This window comes from Dacryopinax primogenitus (assembly GCF_000292625.1).
Source record: "Dacryopinax primogenitus strain DJM-731 SS1 chromosome Unknown DACRYscaffold_27, whole genome shotgun sequence".
NCBI lineage: Eukaryota > Fungi > Basidiomycota > Dacrymycetes > Dacrymycetales > Dacrymycetaceae > Dacryopinax > Dacryopinax primogenitus.
The window spans coordinates 73,953-92,259 of record NW_024467224.1 but is presented as its reverse complement, the minus strand read 5'-3'; the positions used below and the strand labels follow the sequence as shown (position 1 = coordinate 92,259).

The window sequence follows — 18,307 nt, the reverse complement described above, 5'->3', positions numbered from 1 at the left end:
GGGGGGTGCGGGCGTGTAGCATATGGGAATGGGATAGGGTGATGTACATGTATGTTTTTAATTTTGGGCTTACGAGTATCCTTTCACTCTCTGGAAATGTTGCCTGTTTGTGTGAACCCGGGACGGCGGACAAACCTGTGACTCGTGAGCATCTCTCATCTCTCTTGTGTGCTTACCTAGACTGACCCCTTGACAGAACTTCTGCTGGCTCGGGTTTGCACGAGGAACTTGGTACGGCTCTTCTTAGCGTGATATTGCATACCTGACTGGAAGTCTAGAATCTATGTAGGAAAAGTGATGAGGAGACACCTCGCACTATCTTCCTGCATCTTCGCGTGACACTCCGCCAAACAGCTCCCGAGCACATACGACTTGGAACAACATTAACACATATTAATATCTACGGTTCTGCGCGAATCGAGCGTATATAAACTAGGATCGTAGGGTTTAGGGCACGCTTTCATCTCTAACCACCATCTTCCCGGGCCATCTCCATTAGGAACCGATTCCTGTTAGAGCGACCAACGTCCGTCTGAGGAAGAAGGGTGCCAAACGCGAATACTGAGTACGTCTCTCTTATTCTGGTTGCCAACCCCCGCTCATGGACGCATATACCTAGCTCTAGCTCCGAGGTTCCTGCTGACAACTTGAACCTTCCTCCTGTGCCTGCTCAACGAGGACACAAACGCAATGCCCCCTCCCCTGCCCCCTCCCCCGCCCCCTCCTGTCCTCAGGCTACTGCCGAAACGCCCGCCAACGGCCCCGATATGGACAGTCCGAAACCTAAGAAGCGCAAGACTGACAAAAGGGAAAGTCCGCGCAAGATCTGCTGGTTGGAGGAAACCCCTACGGATATTATGCTACATGTGAGCACCTCTCTCGTCATAGCGCATATATGTTCCTTTCCCAACAGCCAACAGGCGGCAAGGGCGCATATATGCGCCGGGTTGCTCATGAGATGTTCAGTTGTTGATCCATTCCCTAGATTTTCTCCCATGTCGAGCCTATCGATCTCCTCAACCTATCTTCCACGAACAAGAACATGCGTGCTTCCCTTCGAGCGCCTGAAGCGAAGCATATGTGGGTACAAGCAAGGGCGAACGTACCTGATCTGCCTGATCTGCCACCTGACATGACAGAATGGGTTTATGCTGCACTCGTGTTCCAAAAAAGATGTCAGGTGCGCGCTGTCCCAAGTCCTCGATTATCAAAACCTGAAAACCTGATCTTCCGCCGGCGTACTGTAGAGGTGTGGCAGAAAGTCTGATCTGCGTGTCGAAACTGCGCACATTCGCATTCGCCTATGTGTCCTCTGCACCAAAGACTGTGTCATATGCGGAAGAGTCGCCAGCAACCTTCTCCAGGTTGGACCGAGCTTACTGTCTCTTGTCCCTGGCTATGGTGAGCAGTGAATACTCAGTCAATGTCCTCGTTAGCTGAGCACTCTTCGACCCCAGCGCCTGGTGGAAAAAATAATGTCACACATGCCCGCTACCTGCGCCGCTCAGTAATGGAGCTCTACAATGAGAGGCTGGCCATCCAACCTCCTGCAGAACTAGCATCCTTTGATAAAGAAAGGCATCAATATGTACAAAGGCTCGACAAGGTGCGATGTCTTCACACTGGCAGGTCGGAGCTTCCAGCTGAAGCCATGATAGGGTGCCGATGAGATAAAACAGTTTCTAGATGGTTCACGCCGCAGGCATCAGTTGTCTTTACAACGGGAGAACGATGCAAAACGTCATGAGTGCGTTGGAGACTGTTTTGCTGCAGGCTTGAATCTGCTGACATTGAAGATACTTCCCAAAGGTTTGTCTGGCGTCTAAGAAAGCTCGGCTATGACTCTATAGACATTGATAAGGTTGATATTGAGTACTATGTCCTCGTCAACTGGGGGCGGTCTTTGAGATTCTGCTGTGAGTAACTTGTGTCATGTGACAGTGAAAGAGATTCTTTTGAGTTTAGTAGCCTGGGCTTCAAGCGGTAGGTACCTCGAGCACATTGTCAAGGCCAACCGTGAGACACGTCTACAAAATCGACCTCGCTCACGAAACAAGAGGGAACTTCGTGCTGTCTTTGTCAAACTCTTCAATGATCTCCCAACGGAAACCGAGAAGAATACATTCTCACTGTTGGGGATTTCCTGGCACTGCCATCTGTTCGACAACTACTCTTCAGCCAAGCTCGGACGGATGAATTCAGAGCACAAGTACATGTGGCTCTCCCTGTGATGACTATCGAAGCAAATGCATTCTGCGCTCGTATGCGACAGGACCTTATTGCACTGTGGATGAAAGGCACGGGTGGGTCGTCATGGTGGGAACCAAATGATCACGATGATGCGTGGGCCTCCCAGTTCTTGTCCTATGCTGTCGTCATGTTTACTCAGCGGACTCGTCACAAACCCTGCGGCATCCTAGTGCATTACTCTACTCTATTCAAGCGTCATTCATTCGGATCTATTGCCTCACTGCCCCACCAACGCGACTATGAAGAAGATGTACGTCCGACTGTTCATGAAAAGTGGCACACATACTTGTCCCGCATCGAATTCAGTCGTAGACACTCCACTGCCATGAAGAGGACGGTGGAACACTTTAACCTTGACTGGAGACATGATACTCTATCCATGCTGGCTACTCAGACAGGTTGGCTGGATCAGGTTCGCGTGGCCCCGTACTCCAATGAGCGGCATATGCTAAACCCCTGCTCAATCAGTTTACTGAGCAATTTCACAAATACAAGCCTTCCTCCAATGAAGAGAGCGAATATGATTCGTACAGCGATATAGATTGGGATAGGTTCCCTGGAACAGACAGCAAATAATGCGCACTGCGCTCTAACTCCAAGCTTCAGCTGTTGCCTTTTGTTATGAATAATAGTGACGTTATGAGATCCAGAGACCAGAGATACAGGTTTCGAGAGTCATTACTAGCATATGATTATATTGATACCGTTGATGCCCCCATTATCGTTTGAAAGTGGGAGTTCACGAGTTGCGATCGGGTGTGATTTTACCAAGAGTGTTTGAATGATACCCTTTGGAGCGGAAAACTGTGCGGTAGTTTCACACAGCTCTGGGCGATGCCGCTCCGATTGTGCACATATGCGGCTATCAGACTTGTTGCCTAATGCGTCTCTCATACAAATGCGTAGTCAACACGCATGAATCTGTGATGTGCTTGAGGTTGCGTAAAGTAAAGGAGGAAGATCTTGCTTCCGATCGAATACCGATCGCAAACACCTCATCGATGCATGCATTATCCTTGTTTGGAATCGGGTCCCGAAGTTTTGCCAGACCTGAACCAGCATCCGTTAGTGGTCAGGAGTTGACATCCTTGACAATCCGATTCCTGTTTTCTACTCAGAGACATCCTTTCGCCTCTCCCTGGGCATGATATTGGAAAAGCTGTTCCAACATCGTGTTAGCGTTCTCCAAATACTACCGCCGACCTGTACTAACATCTACACAGAACAGCTTGTTTCCATCGGGAATGAATTGAATTCGTGTCGTGTCATTGCAGTACCTGTTGAAACAAGAATGCTTTCCTACCAAATAACCTTCCACAAAAAATACATTGTGAGAAACCAATCATTCATCCCACCAATCTTCATAGAATCTGTCATAGAACTGGTTCTGGGTCCTCCATTTCTGCATTGTCATCGTCCGGCTTGCCAGGTACAAACGCGTTCGTCCTCAGCGGGCTGCTGAATTTCGCTGGACGATAGGATCAGAAACCCTTCGCCGACCGTTGAGGTGAGAAAACTCACGCTGATACAAGAGACTCTTTCGCTTCGCCCTCTCCACCTGATCCTCCAATCCCAGAGGAACGACAATTTGGCTCAGGTTTGCCTCGTTCAGCAATTCAACTCTGGATGGCTCCATGCTGATCCTCCTTCCCAACCCTCTTCCGGGAGCAGACCTTGCATTAGGCCTTGTTGAGCACCCAGGAATGGCACTCATGATACCGGCACCAGCACTCAGGTCAAGCCGCCATTCTGTTACCTCCACTCGACGATTCTCTTCGGCACACTTGACTACCCAGCCAACCGCCACCGTTTCAGGTTTGGGATCAGGAAGGTTATGGTATCGAGTAATCGTGTGAGGTAACGGTGACTTAAGAACAAGATGGGTTACTGATGGACTTGGATATTTCAGAACCTGGGCAGATACGTTAGCCTTGGAATATCAAGGTCAGGATATAGCTTACTCTGGCGCCGAGTATTTTAAGCATCTCCACAAATACCCCACCCGCATCATCGCCGTCCTTTGTTCTCACTTCCACAAATACAACGCATCCTGTCAGGGGAGCAGTGTGCCCAGTCTCTGGTCCCGTTCTTTCTGTGGTATGGACTGTTTCGCTAGGCCCACCATTTAGAGAGGGGAAAGGATTGGTTAATGTTGTGAGGGCTGATGTTGTTTGAGATCTGGTCAAACTCGACGCGTTTTTCGACCGTGACGAGTTTCGGGCGTGTCCTTTCTTGGCAGATACAAATGTAGATGGCCCCGGCTGAACGGTAATCTTTGTGTTTTCCTTTGCGGTTTTCGGAGTGAAACCGATCCTGGAACTACTTCGAGGCGGGGGCAGATTAAGCTTGCCGAGCGCGGTACTGAGATTCGACAAGCTTGTTTGTGCCTCATTCGAGAGGCTAGACAAGCTAACCCTTCCGCTTGGGCCAACCGTCCCAACATCACGAGAAACATGATCCGCATCTTTGATCGGTGCGAGAATATCTTGCTCTGGTATAACAGCAGCCTTCTGAGGTGGCGCACGGAAGGCACTGGGAGGCATCTGCTGGCGCACGACTCGGACAGGACGAGAGGACCCGCTCCGAGTCGGCATTGAATGGTTCTGAGGTTGGAGCGGTGATTGCTGGGCTTCTTGGGCCAACGAAGTGATGGGAGCTTGTCCACGAATGCGAGTCGAGCGGACGGGAAGACGAGACGTTGGTAGCCGACCTGGTGGAGACAGCGCTTTGAGGGGAGTTGGAAGAGGAGAGGTGGCGGCTACTGGCTCTGGCCTTGGGGCAAGCACCGGTGGAGTACATGGTCGCGGAGGAGAAGCGAGAGGTGCTGGTATATCTGAAGAGCCCACAGAGGGAGGTGGGGCTAAGTCTCTCGGGCGAGCAGAACTTGCAACTGAGGTCACGCTTGCAGTGGACGGGCTGCCACTCTTTTGCAACGGAACAGGTGTCACCTTGGTTCGAGCAGCCGAGGTGTTGCCCATGAAGGTTTGATCAGGAATTTCCTTCACATCTTCATCTCCCTTTTTTGGTAGCTTGTCACCGATCGACATTGCAAACAGGCTTCCGCTTCCTTGACTACGGCTAATCGGATTCTTCCATAGCTGCGGCACTCCTGTGAATTTGGTCGGACTGGGTAGTTGACGAGGTCTGGTTGGGGATGGCGGTGGTCTGGCCAGATTGATGTGCGGCATTTCCGGCAATTCTTGTTTGTTCTTCGGGGCAAACGCAGGATGTGCCCCTGAAAGGAAAATAGACCGTTGTCGTTTTCGAGGTGAGGCATCATCGATATCTGGATCCGGCGGTGCCAAATTTGAGGATTCTGTACGCTGGGCAACAGGCGAGGGTGACATAGAATCGCGAGCTCGCTTCAGGGAGAGGAATTCAATTTTCCGCTGAACCTGACCCAGCCCATCATCATCCTCAATGTCCTTGTCCTCCTCGGCAACTAACATCGTTTGCTCATCGACGGACGCAGCGACCTTAGCCCTCTTGGGACTGTCTTCGAACATCAACTCCTCATCATCACCTGGGGCCTTGCGCTTCTTCGTTGGGCTAGGTGAGGATTGATCTGCGGTACGGACGAGGAACGGGTTCTCCTTGTCTCCATCTGGTGCCGGTCGCGCCAAGAGAGTGTCGAACTTGAGCGGTGCGATTTCGAAAGTCCCGCGACTGGTGGTGGGAATAGATGTTGACTTCTTTGGCGATCCATCACACTCAAGATTGAGCAATGCTTCAGACAGTGGTATCCTCGTTGACTGGGCTGGTGGTACCAGACCCTGGTTCGAACTAGCTTTCGGCGGAGACTTGCGAAATGCGGATTCCATACGTTGGGTCATAGACCGAGTGCGAATAAAGGGGTAGGACTGAGGAGCCATAGTAAGAGAAAGTGGTTGACAGTATTAGGATATAAGTGCAGGGTATGACAGGATGTGTGTGTGCGCTTGCTGTCAGCGACGATGAGCACGAGTGGCAAGGCAGCGAGCTGAGAGGAACGCGGACAGAGCGCGACGCGTTGGGATGTAGATCACGTGTTTCTCTGTTTCCATTTTCAATGAACGGAAGCAATTGCCTCCATCCTTCCACCGTTCTCACCGGCCCTTTCCGCACAGCTTCTCAAATGAAAACCATGTCGATGTGACGATGCCGATACCCTTTTGGAAGTCTCCTGCCCAAATCAATGCCACGTCGGACTCTGACAACTCTTGGCGGGCCCGATACATCGGATCAGGATCATATCAATAGGTTGCTCCACCATCTTGATGGGATCCGCCCAAAGCAAACGCCCAGTCCCAACCATTGGCGAGGCATGTTTAATCCTCATCTGCCGGCCTGAGGCGATTATTGCTATGCGATGACTGCATTCTACATGCGGAAAATCTGTACCACTTGTTTGCCCGACCGTCCGCCTTCTCACCGGGGATGTCGGAGTCTGCTCAAGAGTCCAAGGCCCTCGATTGTCATGCTTGGTGCGAATGAGCTGTGCATCGCTTGCTCGCCTGTGGGACACTTTCTCTATAAAACCTGGCTGGGAGTTTCGCTTGAGAGCACAGTCCTCCAGCATCTCACTCCGTTCATCAGAGCCTCCTCGTCCTTCAACGTCACAATGCTTTTCACACTCTCTATTCTTGCATTTGCCGCTACCGCAGTTGCTCAGAACATGCAGTTCTGCTATCCCCCGGTGGGGACGACCGTCACAGCTGGCCAGCCATTTACGGTCAGCCTGAATGAAGCCGGTACGTTCATCAGTTTACCAATATCAACTGCCGTTTGATGGCGATCTCCAGATAGCACCTCCGGCTGGACGGACGTCGGGCTAGCTCTCGCTTACCGTCCCTGCCCATCTGGTAACTGTCTCCCTGCGTCAAACGACAATGGCCTGGGCACGTCTCTATTTGTGACTCCGTTCCACGCGGCCTACGGACAACGCACCGATCCCGAAGCATGCAATTACTATGGCAACGTTACGGTCACCATTCCAGAGGGTATCACCGGTGAGGTCCAGTTAGCTGTTGGTCATTTCTTTGTTATTGGGGTATGTCATTGTTGTAATATTTTCTATATTGAACTGAACACCCTCGCAGGCCAGCGACATGCCTGGCGTTGATATTGTCAGCACCACTCTGACTGTTGTGTAATTGGACCCCAGTCCTGCGGCCTTCTGCCAGTCCGAAATTTCCGAATGAGCCAAATTCAATAAAAAAGAATTCGATTACACCCCTCTATGTTGCTGAATCTATCCTCATTCATGTAACAGTCATGTGACATCTGAAAGCACCATTCTTCGTAGTCCAAACCGCGCATGGGCAGCTACAACCCCCAAGTCTCGTGGACAGGGCTGGTTGGCTGGTGTCGGAGCACCACGGAGTTTACATCGCTTCTGGCACAGTATGGTTACTTCAGGCACGAAGCTGTCTGACTTCTCATGTGCTATACAGTTTCAGTGCATGCTTCGAGCTTACCTATAACCACCTCGACAGGTGGGGCCATCCTCCGAACATCGGGCAATGTACCCAACGCGCGCTGACTGAACTCCAAGGTATGCCAAACAGGGTGTATCAATATCAGACAACGGATCTCAGTCAAACAATACATAACATCTTTCGCCTACTTGCTTCAATCGTACTCATGCAACGCTTCACTGCGCTTCGTTCTCATTCTTGTTCAGTCTTAGACCTCTCCTTCTCATAAAATATCAGTCCAACCTCGTCCGCGGCGCGCTTCTCCCAAATCTGGAACCTGCCAAAATACCAGTCCATTGCAAATCGGACAAACAGCGCTCAACGCTGTCCATACGCTCCGAGTTCCTTGTCCAGCTCCGCCCCGGGCTCTTCGACCATCCCTCCGCTCGGGCCGGGCGCACTAGGGTGGGGGAACGTATATCCACTCGTACCATCGTTTTCGACCACAGGGCTGGCAAGGATATCGTCCCTGCTCGGAATAGGGAGCGAGTCCTGTTTCCTGGCTTGCAGTTGCTGCCTAGCCTGGGAACGCACCAGGGCGCGGAAGGAGTTTACTTCCTCTATAATGAGCTGCTTCATCCCTGGCATGTCGTCTACTTCTTCGAAACCAAAGTCGAACGTCTGGCTGCAGAGCGGCTCGTCCGCCGTATCGTGCCATACGGCGAGGTACGGGTGCTCAAGCGCCTTCTCGCAGGAAATACGCTTGGCAGGGTCGAAGCAGAGCATCTGGCTTAGGAGGTCGATAGCCAGAGGGTTTGCGTGCGGGTAGAGGGATTGGAAGGGGATACGGGGTTTGATAGGCAGGGAACGGATGTAGTCCTGCGCCCTGGGGGAGCCGACGCGACGCAGCGTGTCCTCAGACGGCGTGCCGAGGTAGTGCAGGATCTGGTTGAGCTGGTCGACATAGCTGTTTTCGGATCAGTCACGCCTGTAGCACATTGGATTCGGCATACTTACTCCCTGCCCTTGAAGATGGGCTTGCCACCCAAAAGCTCCGCAAATATACATCCCACACTCCAGATATCGATTGCCGGCCCGTAATTAGCAAAGCTCAACATGATCTCTGGCGCACGATACCACCTCGTCGCGACGTACTCAGTCATGAACCCCTGCTGGCCCTTATTGCTGTGCTGCTGTGTGCCCGGTCCGGGCTGCCAACCCCTCGCCAGTCCGAAATCGCAGATCTTCAGCTCACAATCGGCGTTTACGAGAAGGTTGCCCGGCTTGAGATCGCGGTGGAGCACATTCGCGCTGTGGATGTATTTGAGCCCGCAGAGGGTTTGGTAGATAAAGGACTGGAAGTGGGCGTCGGAAAGCGGCTGACCGGATCGGATCTGTAAAGAATGCGATTAGTGGGAAGGGGAGAGGGAAGCTAAGAAGATCGCGCACGATCGCATGCAGATCTGCCTCCATCAACTCCTCGTACAGGTAGACCTCGTTGTAGTCGCCATTGGGCTCATAGACGATATCCATATCATACAAGCAAGTGATCTGCGCTCATCAGTATTTCGCCTCCATCATAGCACACAAACGCACGTTCTTGTGCCCCCTAAAGTGGTGGAGCAGCCTGATCTCCCGCAGACAGCGCTTGGTTAGGATACGCTTTGTGTTGATATTGGTAATCTTCTTGATTGCGCACCCTTCGCCTGAACGACGATGGCGTGCAGCGACGACACATCCATAGGCACCCTGGCCGAGTTCCTTGACAAAGTCGTACTCTGAGTCGACGATGAAGCTCTGGTTGAGTGCGGTGAAGGTGTGACGATGAGACATTGTTGTTGAGGGCTTGTCTAGTGGTATAGAAGTGAAGGAAAGAAAGAATAGGAAGAAAGTGTGAGGTAAGAAGTGTGTCGAGTGGTTATGTTTTATATGAAACTGAGTTCCTTTGGCTGTTGACGTTTGGCTATGCAAAGGCGGTGATGAGGAGGGCCACCGGGAGAGGAGCAAGAGAAGATGTGATGAGGAGGAAGGGGTATAACGGGAGTATTCTTTGGGTGACAATGAAATACATCCGGCGTTTCGAAATTGGATCAGCAAAGGGATCCAAAAAAGGATATCGTATTGCTCGAAAAGAAGCGCTTTTCGCCGTGTGACGTTACACACAAGGGTCACACAGTCTGACTCGGCCGACCACAAGGTAAAGTACATTATTCCATTCATCAATTACTCACTGTCTCGGTCAGAATAACCTAATATTCCTCAAATGATTTATGAAGACGACGACGAGCACGAAGGACACCCCCTTCTTTCAACCCAACGACCACCTCGAACTATGGCTGCTCAACCAACGCCTCTTTCCCAGATCGACAATTCACGTCCTTTCGTTCTTCTACTAGACAACTACGACTCTTTTACCTGGAACTTATACCAGTACATATCCCAGCTCGGGGCAAACGTTCAGGTTCTTCGCAACGATGAGCTTACCCCAGCCGACTTCCCCAACCTCAACATCTCACACCTCGTCGTCTCCCCCGGCCCTGGACACCCAAGCACAGACAGCGGAGTGAGCAGGGAGGCAATCCAGTACTGGGGGAACGGTCGTGTTCCCGTCCTGGGGGTGTGCATGGGCTTGCAGTGCCTCGTCGACGCCTACGGGGGCGACATCTCCTATGCCGGGGAGATCGTACACGGGAAGGCTTCTCCAGTGAGGCACGACGGCCTTGGAATCTTCCGTGGTGTACCGCAAGACATCCTCGCCACCCGTTACCACTCACTGGCTGCGACGCTCCCCACGTTCCCCAAGGAGCTCGCTATCACCGCCACGACGAGCGATTCAGGCGTCGTCATGGGTGTCAGGCACAGGCTATATGCGGTCGAAGCCGTGCAGTACCACCCCGAGAGCATTCTCTCCCAAGACGGGCATGCCGTCCTGCGCAACTTCCTCGCGTACTCAGGCGGCAGCTGGGCCCAGAACCCAGACAGCGGCGTCATCCCCTCCGCACCCGCACCAGCCACTGCCCAAGGGCAGAACGGGTTCGACCCCAACCCAGAGAACGCGGCGAAGAAAGGCCTTCCAAGCATCTTGCTCAAGATCCAGACGCAGAGACTGCTGGATATCGACCTAGCGAAGAAGACACCCGGTACAACCCCGCAGGACCTCGCCACGCTGTATGCGCTGCATCTTGCCCCGCCCCTGATCCCCGTGCTCTCCCGCATGCGTGCTGGTACCAAGCCCGCCATTATGGCTGAGATCAAGCGTGCCTCCCCCAGCAAGGGGCATATCGCCGTGTCGACCTGCGCACCCGCGCAGGCCCTCGCATATGCCCTCGCGGGCGCGAGCGTCATCAGCGTGCTCACCGAGCCCAAGTGGTTCCTTGGTTCGCTGCAGGACATGCGTCTGGTTCGTGAAGCCGTTGCGCACCTGCCCAACCGCCCCGCTATCCTCCGCAAGGACTTTATCCTCGATGAATACCAGATCCTCGAGGCCCGCCTGGCCGGTGCCGACCTGGTCCTGCTCATCGTCGCCATGCTCTCGCAGGAACGCCTCTCCGCTCTGTACGCATACAGCAAGAGCCTGGGTATGGAACCCTTGGTGGAAGTAAACAACGCCACGGAGATGGAACGTGGCTTGGCACTGAACGCCAAGCTCATTGGCGTGAACAACCGAAACCTGCACAACTTCGACGTCGATATGGGCACCACTACCCGGCTCGCAGACATGCTCCGCGGGAGGGAAGATGTCCTCCTCTGCGCCCTGTCTGGGATTTCCAGCCGCAAGGACGTGGAGGTCTACATCCAGCAAGGCGTGCATGCTGTCCTGGTCGGGGAGAGCCTAATGCGCGCGCAAGACCCGAAGGGGTTCATCCGCCATCTCCTAGGTGACCCTCAGACGCAAACGAACGACACCCCCTCCCCCCAGCCACTGGTGAAGATCTGCGGTATCCGAACGCCAGAAGAGGCCCTGCTCGCTGCGCACGCAGGCGCAGATATGCTCGGCCTCAACTTCGTACCACAGAGCAAGAGGTCCATCGATCTCCTCACCGCGGCCGTCATAGCGCGCACCATCCTCCCTCTCCGGCTGGGCCCTAGCCCCGCCCCTCTCGCCCATGACAGCGAGGAGAAATCAGATAACCAGATAACGACAGGGACTCCCTGGTTCCAGCATACGACGTCACACATCGCTTCCCTTCCCCGCCCGCTCCTTGTTGGCCTGTTCCAGGACGCCCCGCTCAGCATCATCCTGCACACGTTGGCCCACGTCCCTCTGGACCTGGTACAACTCCACGGGTCCGAGCCGGCGGGTATGGCGCACTTCATCCCCGTCCCAGTGATCAAGGCGTACCACGTTGGCCCCCTAGGCGAAGGCACGGAGCACGTCGGTCGCCCTGGGCAGGAAAGTATCGTCCTGCTAGACACTGCGCCCCGGCCGCACCCGAGCACGTCGCCGTCCAGTGCTGGGGCCGGTGCGCCTGTGGGAGCAGCTGCCGCCCCGGCGGGAGGAACGGGCGAAGCCTTTGACTGGAGTATCGCTGCCGAAGTCGGGAAGCGCTCCGAACCGCTCGAGGGGCGCCCAATGCCCATCATCCTCGCCGGAGGGCTAAAGCCGGAGAACGTCCGCCAAGCGGTGAGGCGTGTTAGGCCCTGGGCGGTCGACGTGGCCAGTGGCGTCGAAGTCGAGGGAAGGAAGGACGAGGCCGTCATGCGCGCTTTTGTGAGTGCTGCTAAGGGGGCGTGGGAGGAGCTGCCTGCGTCTGTAGAGCCTGCTACGGTCGCCCCGGTACAAGAGGGAGTACTGATAGACGTTGGCACCGAGGTCATTGGCCAGCCTGTGGGAGCGACGACGGCTGCTCCGCCTGTGCCTTCCCCTGGGACGAGCGGTATCGCTACTCCCGCCGCGGCCAACGGGTCGGTGCCGCCTTTGCCGGCTGTGAGTGCGAAGCGGGGTTTGGTCCGGCCTGAGGGCAAGTAGTATTATAAGTAGAGAGCTACATAGGCTCAGTCAGATCGGGTCATGGGGGAAACCGTTCACATGGGAATTAATCTGTTATCGTTCTTATTCAAAGCGGTGAATAGGTAGTCTGTCCTTTTATTCTTGGGCCTCTATTAGCCCAGAAATTCACACATCGTCACCTGAACGCTGGCCGCTGCACACCGCCGAAAAGCCTATCTTGCATTGATCGGCAAGGGACCAGGCATTTCCAGAACACGTCGCAGTCACCTAGGTATTCATACTGCAGCTTGAAGGCGCATGTTGACACCTGTGTCAATGAATATGATAGATCGTACCATTATAGAGCAGCCATCCAGAAACTGCATCCGCCAAAGTGCAAAAACAATCCGTGAACTTATCTGGTATTCATTGCAAATACATGGAAATACGAGGAGAGCTGCATGTAGATATATCTCCTTCCTAAATTTGGTGAAATCTACTACTGCATTCGATCATCACCGTCTCCGCGAGGCAGTTTCTGCGCCTCAGTCCCATTTCATCCTCTTCACATACTTTTGTATCGGGCTCACAAACCTGTCCTCTAGCTCCTGTCCTCGCCCGCTCGCAACCTTCAAGATCGCCTCATTCAGCGCTGTCGAGCCAAGGATGTCTATGTGGTCCGCAGTCTTTGGCCCACCCCGGAGATCAAGCGTTTCCGGCTCGTGCAGCATCTCTTGTACAGTGACGGGTATTTTTGCAGGGTTCCAGCGTGGGTGTTTCCAGCCTTCGACACACATCGAACCGAGCGATATAAGCGAGACTGTCCCGTCACCTTCACCCACCTTTACTCCATTCTTGATCTGAGCAGGCAGATTCAATATAGAATGAGCGCGGATGAATCCTTAGGAACGTACCTTGGGAAAACCCGCTTCATAATTCACAGATGTGTCTATCCAATTCTTCTTCAATGTGGGTAGATCAAGGGATCCCCGCAGCATTGATCCGTTAGTGGACATGACACTTTCGGCGCTGGGTGCGATGCTAGAAGAGTCGCTATGTTCCTCACCAGGCTCGTATGGCCCCTCAGTATACCTACAAGCTTGTCAGCATCGCCGGTCTACGGTCCAAGAATACACGTGCCAATAGGATCGCTGGAAGGAGCAGGTCTTGTTCAACAGGTGACATAAGCTTTGCACAGCATCACGCACCTCAGTCTCCTTGCCGTACCCATACAAACAATAAATCTTCATGTCCGGCGCGTTTGGAAGTCTATCGGCTCGGTCAGGCTCGCATCGTTAGACGACGAACGATGCTCTCACCTAACTTCCAAGGGGTTCACCCATTTGGTATGATCATGGTCGTTTTTCTTCAGTTTTTCCTCGTCCCGTTCCATACCATAGCTATAATTCGTGGCGAGCATTCGCTGAAACATCTCAGCATGAACCGAATGAAAATACTTAGCAACGCACCTGGAACTCGACAGGCGTCCTTTCCAGTACCCACTTGCTCACTTCATCAGCAGTCATGTTAGCAATCTGATGCACATGGTCCCCATGCTCTTGCTGGAAGGAGAAGAACCGGCCATGACTTAAGGTACAATTATCGGGGTCGTCCGGAGCGTGCTCGCCATTGCCCCAAATATCGTTACCGCCCTACCCAGTGTCCGTTAGCAGAAAGAAGAGGATACTTGTGGTTACGGTACTTTGATCCACATGCTAGCGCTCCCTGCCCAGCTGCGGAATATCTGTGCACGCTCTCTGCGGCTAAAGTATCGCTCCAGGACTTATTAAACTGTGAGCATTGGTTGCATGGGCAGATCCGAGCTGACCATATGATCCAGCAGGGTTGATCTCAACTGTGTCCTTCATCTCCCCAGACAAAAATGCAGTTATCGCTTTCGCCTATTTCGGGATAAGGTCCAAATCCTCCACACTCGCAGAGACATACAACACCGAACATCGTACCTGCAATATTCACGAACGCTTCGATATGTTCCTGGCTAAGGATGAGAGATAGCTAAGAGGTATATGTGGCACGTACGTCAACCCATTTTGGGCCGCCGTTGCCGTACTTTGGACCCGACGCCTCGACCCATTTTAGGCTAATGGTCGGTTAATCGCAGCACGTGGCGAGGTTCAGGAACCTACAAGTACTAAGAACAGTGAGAACGCCAGTCTGCAAAATGCTGAGTACCACACACCAGAACAACCTACGCATGACCGTGCATCTCTAGTGAGCCCAATCACCAGAGGCAGGTATCGGTCACTAACCTCCGAACCCATACTATGTCCAACAATTACTGTCTTCTTCCCCTGTTTCTGCTTGTAGAGCTCTATTCGCATCTTGAGCAGGGAAAAATAGGAGTCGCGTTCTTCGAGGTTATAGAAGGAGAGTCGCCAGTCGTACGCCGCGAGAAAGAGGTTGTTGCTGTCGTAGTTCAGACATGCGAGGTTCTCGATCACCTTTGCCCTGTGCTCGTATCATCAGAGGGCGCAGATAAGGGAAAGGAAAGACATACCATATCCAGTATCCGGGTATGAATGTGCTTGCAGCATCTATGCCTTGAGCAGCGCGAACTTTGATCCCCGGTGGGTCCAGTCCAGTCGTCGTATCGAGTTTGAGCGACTTGACCCACCGTTCCTTATCCGTTAACACAGCGCGTATCATCCTGCATCTCCTTCAGCTCTTCATGCAGTATCAATGCGACACTGCTCACGTAGTCGTCCCCCACAGTCTCTTCCTGAAGAACGTCCTCGCTTCTTCCGAAGTGCTCCAGCTCTCCAGCCCAGTGCTCACAATACCCGGTACCATGATCACGGGGAACTCCGCCGCATACCCCTTCTCGGCCAGCTCCGTACCGACCTTAAAGTCCCTACTCGTGAGCCACTCGCTCGTCGGAGCCATCGTTTCCCGAACATTAGCCACGATCTGTGACAGAGAGAGTTCAAGCGACCAGTTGGGCATCGCATCGGAGATGGAGAAGTTGGGAAGGTCAAAGTCTTCTAGTGCGGAGAGCTGGGGAGGGAGCGGGACGACAAGGAATATGGCGGCTATTATGCCTAGCCCGAAGGCGAACATAAATAGGAACTGTCGGGATCTGAAGAAGGACTGGCAGGTTGTTAGTGAGCATTAACGCCAAACGGAGGAGCGCACGGAAGGCTTGATATCATTTGCATCATGTTGTAGCCAGTTGATCTCTGATAGGTCTATACCAGGCGTAGAGGCCGCGAGGTTGAGCTGCGAGGGTCAACATTCCTCACAATGAGCAGGGTTGAGCACTCACGAGCAGTTCCTTGGCTGTTTTCTTCTTCTCTGGAGTCTTTGGAGACGCTGAACTTGCAGCGTCTGGCTTGCCCACCACCGGCTCCACTTTCACATCACGTCGCCGCATCCTATCCTTATCCAGAAGTGTACAGAGGGCGCGTGTATACACTGAAGAGTAGGTACAACAGCTTGCAGCGGACGGAATGATGTTGCCGACCCGACGCGGAAACGGGTCGAACTTTTACTCCGGCTAGTTTTTCCGAGCGCATGAAAACCGCGTCCCTGAGCTCAGTCACCATTTTGCCGGCTCATCCGTCATCGGTCATCTATCGCACCTCCGACCAACCAAATTCAGCCAAAATGCGCCGAGGAATCCGAGCGCCCGTCAACATGCTGGACTATGCACAGCGAGGTCTGGCGGGCGGTCTTGTAGCTCTGACTGTGAGTGGCCTTCTGGAGTTTGTAATGGGAACTCATGGGTTCAGGTGTATGGGTTGTACGAGATGGTCGTTGTACACAATGCGACTATGAAGGCTGGCGAAGGCGAGTGCTTTCGTCAGGATGTAGTGGATCGAAACTAATTAGAGTAGAGGTATAAGTTATTGCAGTGAAGAGAAGAACAGACGTTGACTTCTCTTAGGCATTCGCAAAACGAAACAGAGACCAAGAGGCGCTTGCCTTAGCCGTGCGCATGCCCCCGACTATCGTCGGATACGTTTCTGATACCCTTCCAGGCAGCGCAAGAGGAAGAAAAGATTGCTGCTCGTGCGGAGGCTGCACAATCTGCGAGCCGGCCGGGCTCCTCATGATGTCCCTTCTTGGTAGTTCACAGCACCCCTCAATGTATAAATACCATGACGATCTCTTTTGCTCGATCTACATACGACTGGTTGGCCGATCAGGTGGCATATGGAAATCTGATCCTTGTACCATCGGTCGGCAGTATCTCTGGCACACGCAAGGTGCGCATGACGCTGTCAATAACGTTAACGTCATAGACGACAGAAGTGCTGCAACTTTCAGCGAAACGATATTCTCTTGCTTAAAAAGGGGGAGATTGTACAAGCATAACGTTTGAATGGAAGACGTTGGAAAACGAATTTAATACCGAACTAGCGTCTCTTCTCCACCGATCTCTCGCATCAACGTGTTTGAGTGACCATTGATGTATACGAGACAATACTGTGAGTAAGGCTGGCGTCGGATTATATGCTTTACGATGTACCAATGAATAGTGTATTGTGCACGGACTGAGCATGGGTAGGCTCTGTAGCGCGCGATGACGATATTTGAAAGTGGACCGGCTCCAAGTTATAAGTCAGCACGCTGGAGTCGAGGCGCTGGTGCATAGTTGAAGTTTGGGCGCAGTACATCAAGAAACATCCAAACGGCCAAAGAATGGGTCCCACTCGAAGGTGTGAAAGGTGGAGGAGGCCTGGGCCACATGACGAAAAGAAGAGCACCTTGAATGAAGTGGCTATCAGACTTGTTGCCCAATGCGTTTCTAATTGGAATAGTCAACACATATGGATCAGAAGAAGCGCTTCAGATTATCGATGATCCATAAGGTCCTAAATATGTGACTCCTCCGGGGCGTGGTGTGTGCATGGTGTGGTGCGTATGTGCTGTAAGCTCCGCTGATGTGAGTCTACCGGCCCGGATCTGTCCCCCAATTTCTACTCTCATCTGCTTGCCTGTCGTCTGCTTTGCTTGGTCAGCTCCCCTCAATGCGAAGCCTCCGCAGTGCCCTCGAAATGAATAACAAACAACCGCAGATCGTCCGAGACATGCCTGAAACAATAGCATATCTCCGAGATTTGGAATCTTTCTCATCCGGCTTCTCACCAGTACATCCACATCGAAGGCTATGGGACAAGAGCATCAAATCTAGAATCGCTCAGATTGTGGATCACTGGGACGCAAGGCCAGATGACTTCCTGCACTCCCTTTTCCCATATCATCCATGTATCCCGAAGAGTTGTGCCAAGTGCAACCGCAGAGCGCCCCGGGGTTGGTATTCAGTGGTACGTCTGGGATCAGGTTCTGAGAACACTTCCACTGATGTAGATTATTAGAAACGTCCCGTGACAAACAAAGTTGGATTAGACGAGCGTGCGTGGCGGTGGAGGAACTTGCAGGGCCTGACATGTAGGATGCTCCAAGAGCGTGGGTTGATCTGGATCAGCCTTCCGGAGAAGCATGAGACCGAGGAACAAATTGTACGTATTTAAGACTTGGGGGGAGTCACGTATCTCGCTGAGTGTCGTTCCAGCAAGACGAGCTCGATCTTTTGGAGCCGCCGGATTATCCATCATGGACACGCGGCCACACGTTGATCGCAGCAAGCGCGGCGTGTCCTGGCATTGTGCTGCACCCGTGTCCGGAGATAAGAGTTGCCAGGCCCAAACCAGACAAGCGGCTGCTTTGGTCGGGAAGAACTGCAGAGAATGTCTGGTCGCCGCGAGGT

General features: G+C 53.0%; 6 protein-coding genes across 6 annotated transcripts; 3 read left to right on the top strand and 3 right to left on the bottom strand.

Annotated features, from left to right (window-relative positions):
* Positions 1 to 767: 767 nt before the first annotated feature.
* DACRYDRAFT_112494 (uncharacterized protein) lies at positions 768 to 1,924 on the top strand (the record flags this gene model as incomplete). The annotated part of the gene is made up of 6 exons (XM_040769431.1): positions 768 to 866; positions 986 to 1,180; positions 1,248 to 1,401; positions 1,458 to 1,606; positions 1,659 to 1,747; positions 1,810 to 1,924. 6 exons carry the CDS (start codon positions 768 to 770, stop codon positions 1,922 to 1,924), a joined length of 801 nt encoding a protein of 266 aa, XP_040623585.1.
* Positions 1,925 to 3,623: 1,699 nt separating this feature from the next.
* Positions 3,624 to 6,122, bottom strand: DACRYDRAFT_19150 (uncharacterized protein; the record flags this gene model as incomplete). Its single annotated transcript, XM_040771430.1, has 3 exons — positions 3,624 to 3,718; positions 3,772 to 4,162; positions 4,212 to 6,122. The coding sequence occupies 3 exons, from the start codon at positions 6,120 to 6,122 to the stop codon at positions 3,624 to 3,626; spliced, it is 2,397 nt and encodes a 798-aa protein (XP_040623584.1).
* Positions 6,123 to 6,595: 473 nt separating this feature from the next.
* DACRYDRAFT_25523 (kinase-like protein) lies at positions 6,596 to 9,610 on the bottom strand. Its single transcript, XM_040774197.1, is given in 7 exon segments — positions 6,596 to 6,980; positions 7,032 to 7,279; positions 7,329 to 7,670; positions 7,681 to 8,613; positions 8,664 to 9,040; positions 9,096 to 9,197; positions 9,243 to 9,610. The coding sequence occupies 4 exon segments, from the start codon at positions 9,477 to 9,479 to the stop codon at positions 8,025 to 8,027; spliced, it is 1,305 nt and encodes a 434-aa protein (XP_040623583.1). The 5' UTR covers positions 9,480 to 9,610; the 3' UTR covers positions 6,596 to 6,980; positions 7,032 to 7,279; positions 7,329 to 7,670; positions 7,681 to 8,024.
* Positions 9,611 to 10,185: 575 nt separating this feature from the next.
* Positions 10,186 to 12,686, top strand: DACRYDRAFT_25522 (IGPS-domain-containing protein). Its single transcript, XM_040774196.1, has one exon. The coding sequence runs from the start codon at positions 10,270 to 10,272 to the stop codon at positions 12,613 to 12,615; it is 2,346 nt and encodes a 781-aa protein (XP_040623582.1). The 5' UTR covers positions 10,186 to 10,269; the 3' UTR covers positions 12,616 to 12,686.
* A 347-nt stretch (positions 12,687 to 13,033) lies between these two features.
* Positions 13,034 to 15,791, bottom strand: DACRYDRAFT_25521 (phospholipid/diacylglycerol acyltransferase). Its single transcript, XM_040774195.1, has 15 exons — positions 15,730 to 15,791; positions 15,293 to 15,684; positions 15,095 to 15,244; positions 14,847 to 15,045; positions 14,724 to 14,728; positions 14,617 to 14,677; positions 14,524 to 14,571; positions 14,405 to 14,477; positions 14,279 to 14,358; positions 14,046 to 14,228; positions 13,896 to 13,999; positions 13,785 to 13,845; positions 13,760 to 13,764; positions 13,491 to 13,668; positions 13,034 to 13,436 (listed from the first exon to the last, which is right to left on the bottom strand). Exons 2-15 carry the CDS (start codon positions 15,652 to 15,654, stop codon positions 13,122 to 13,124), a joined length of 1,824 nt encoding a protein of 607 aa, XP_040623581.1. The 5' UTR covers positions 15,655 to 15,684; positions 15,730 to 15,791; the 3' UTR covers positions 13,034 to 13,121.
* Positions 15,792 to 16,135: 344 nt separating this feature from the next.
* Positions 16,136 to 16,816, top strand: DACRYDRAFT_97487 (uncharacterized protein; the record flags this gene model as incomplete). Its single annotated transcript, XM_040777460.1, has 4 exons — positions 16,136 to 16,281; positions 16,326 to 16,432; positions 16,481 to 16,525; positions 16,575 to 16,816. Coding segments are annotated over 4 exons (373 nt in total), but the record flags the coding sequence as incomplete, so codon positions are not given.
* Between the last annotated feature and the right edge of the window lie 1,491 nt (positions 16,817 to 18,307).

Excerpts from the sequence above, each read along its gene's own strand:
- DACRYDRAFT_25523 (XM_040774197.1), bottom strand. The coding sequence starts at position 9,479 with ATGTCTCATCGTCACACCTTCACCGCACTCAACCAGAGCTTCATCGTC. Across the intron at positions 9,198-9,242 it reads ACTTTAGGGGGCACAAGAAC|ATCACTTGCTTGTATGATAT; the intron begins GTGCGTTTGTGT and ends TGATGAGCGCAG. Across the intron at positions 9,041-9,095 it reads AGGCAGATCTGCATGCGATC|ATCCGATCCGGTCAGCCGCT; the intron begins GTGCGCGATCTT and ends CATTCTTTACAG.
- DACRYDRAFT_25522 (XM_040774196.1), top strand. The coding sequence starts at position 10,270 with ATGGGCTTGCAGTGCCTCGTCGACGCCTACGGGGGCGACATCTCCTAT.
- DACRYDRAFT_25521 (XM_040774195.1), bottom strand. The coding sequence starts at position 15,654 with ATGTTCGCCTTCGGGCTAGGCATAATAGCCGCCATATTCCTTGTCGTC. Across the intron at positions 14,229-14,278 it reads GCGCTAGCATGTGGATCAAA|GGCGGTAACGATATTTGGGG; the intron begins GTACCGTAACCA and ends GACACTGGGTAG. Across the intron at positions 13,437-13,490 it reads ATGAAGCGGGTTTTCCCAAG|ATCAAGAATGGAGTAAAGGT; the intron begins GTACGTTCCTAA and ends CTGCCTGCTCAG.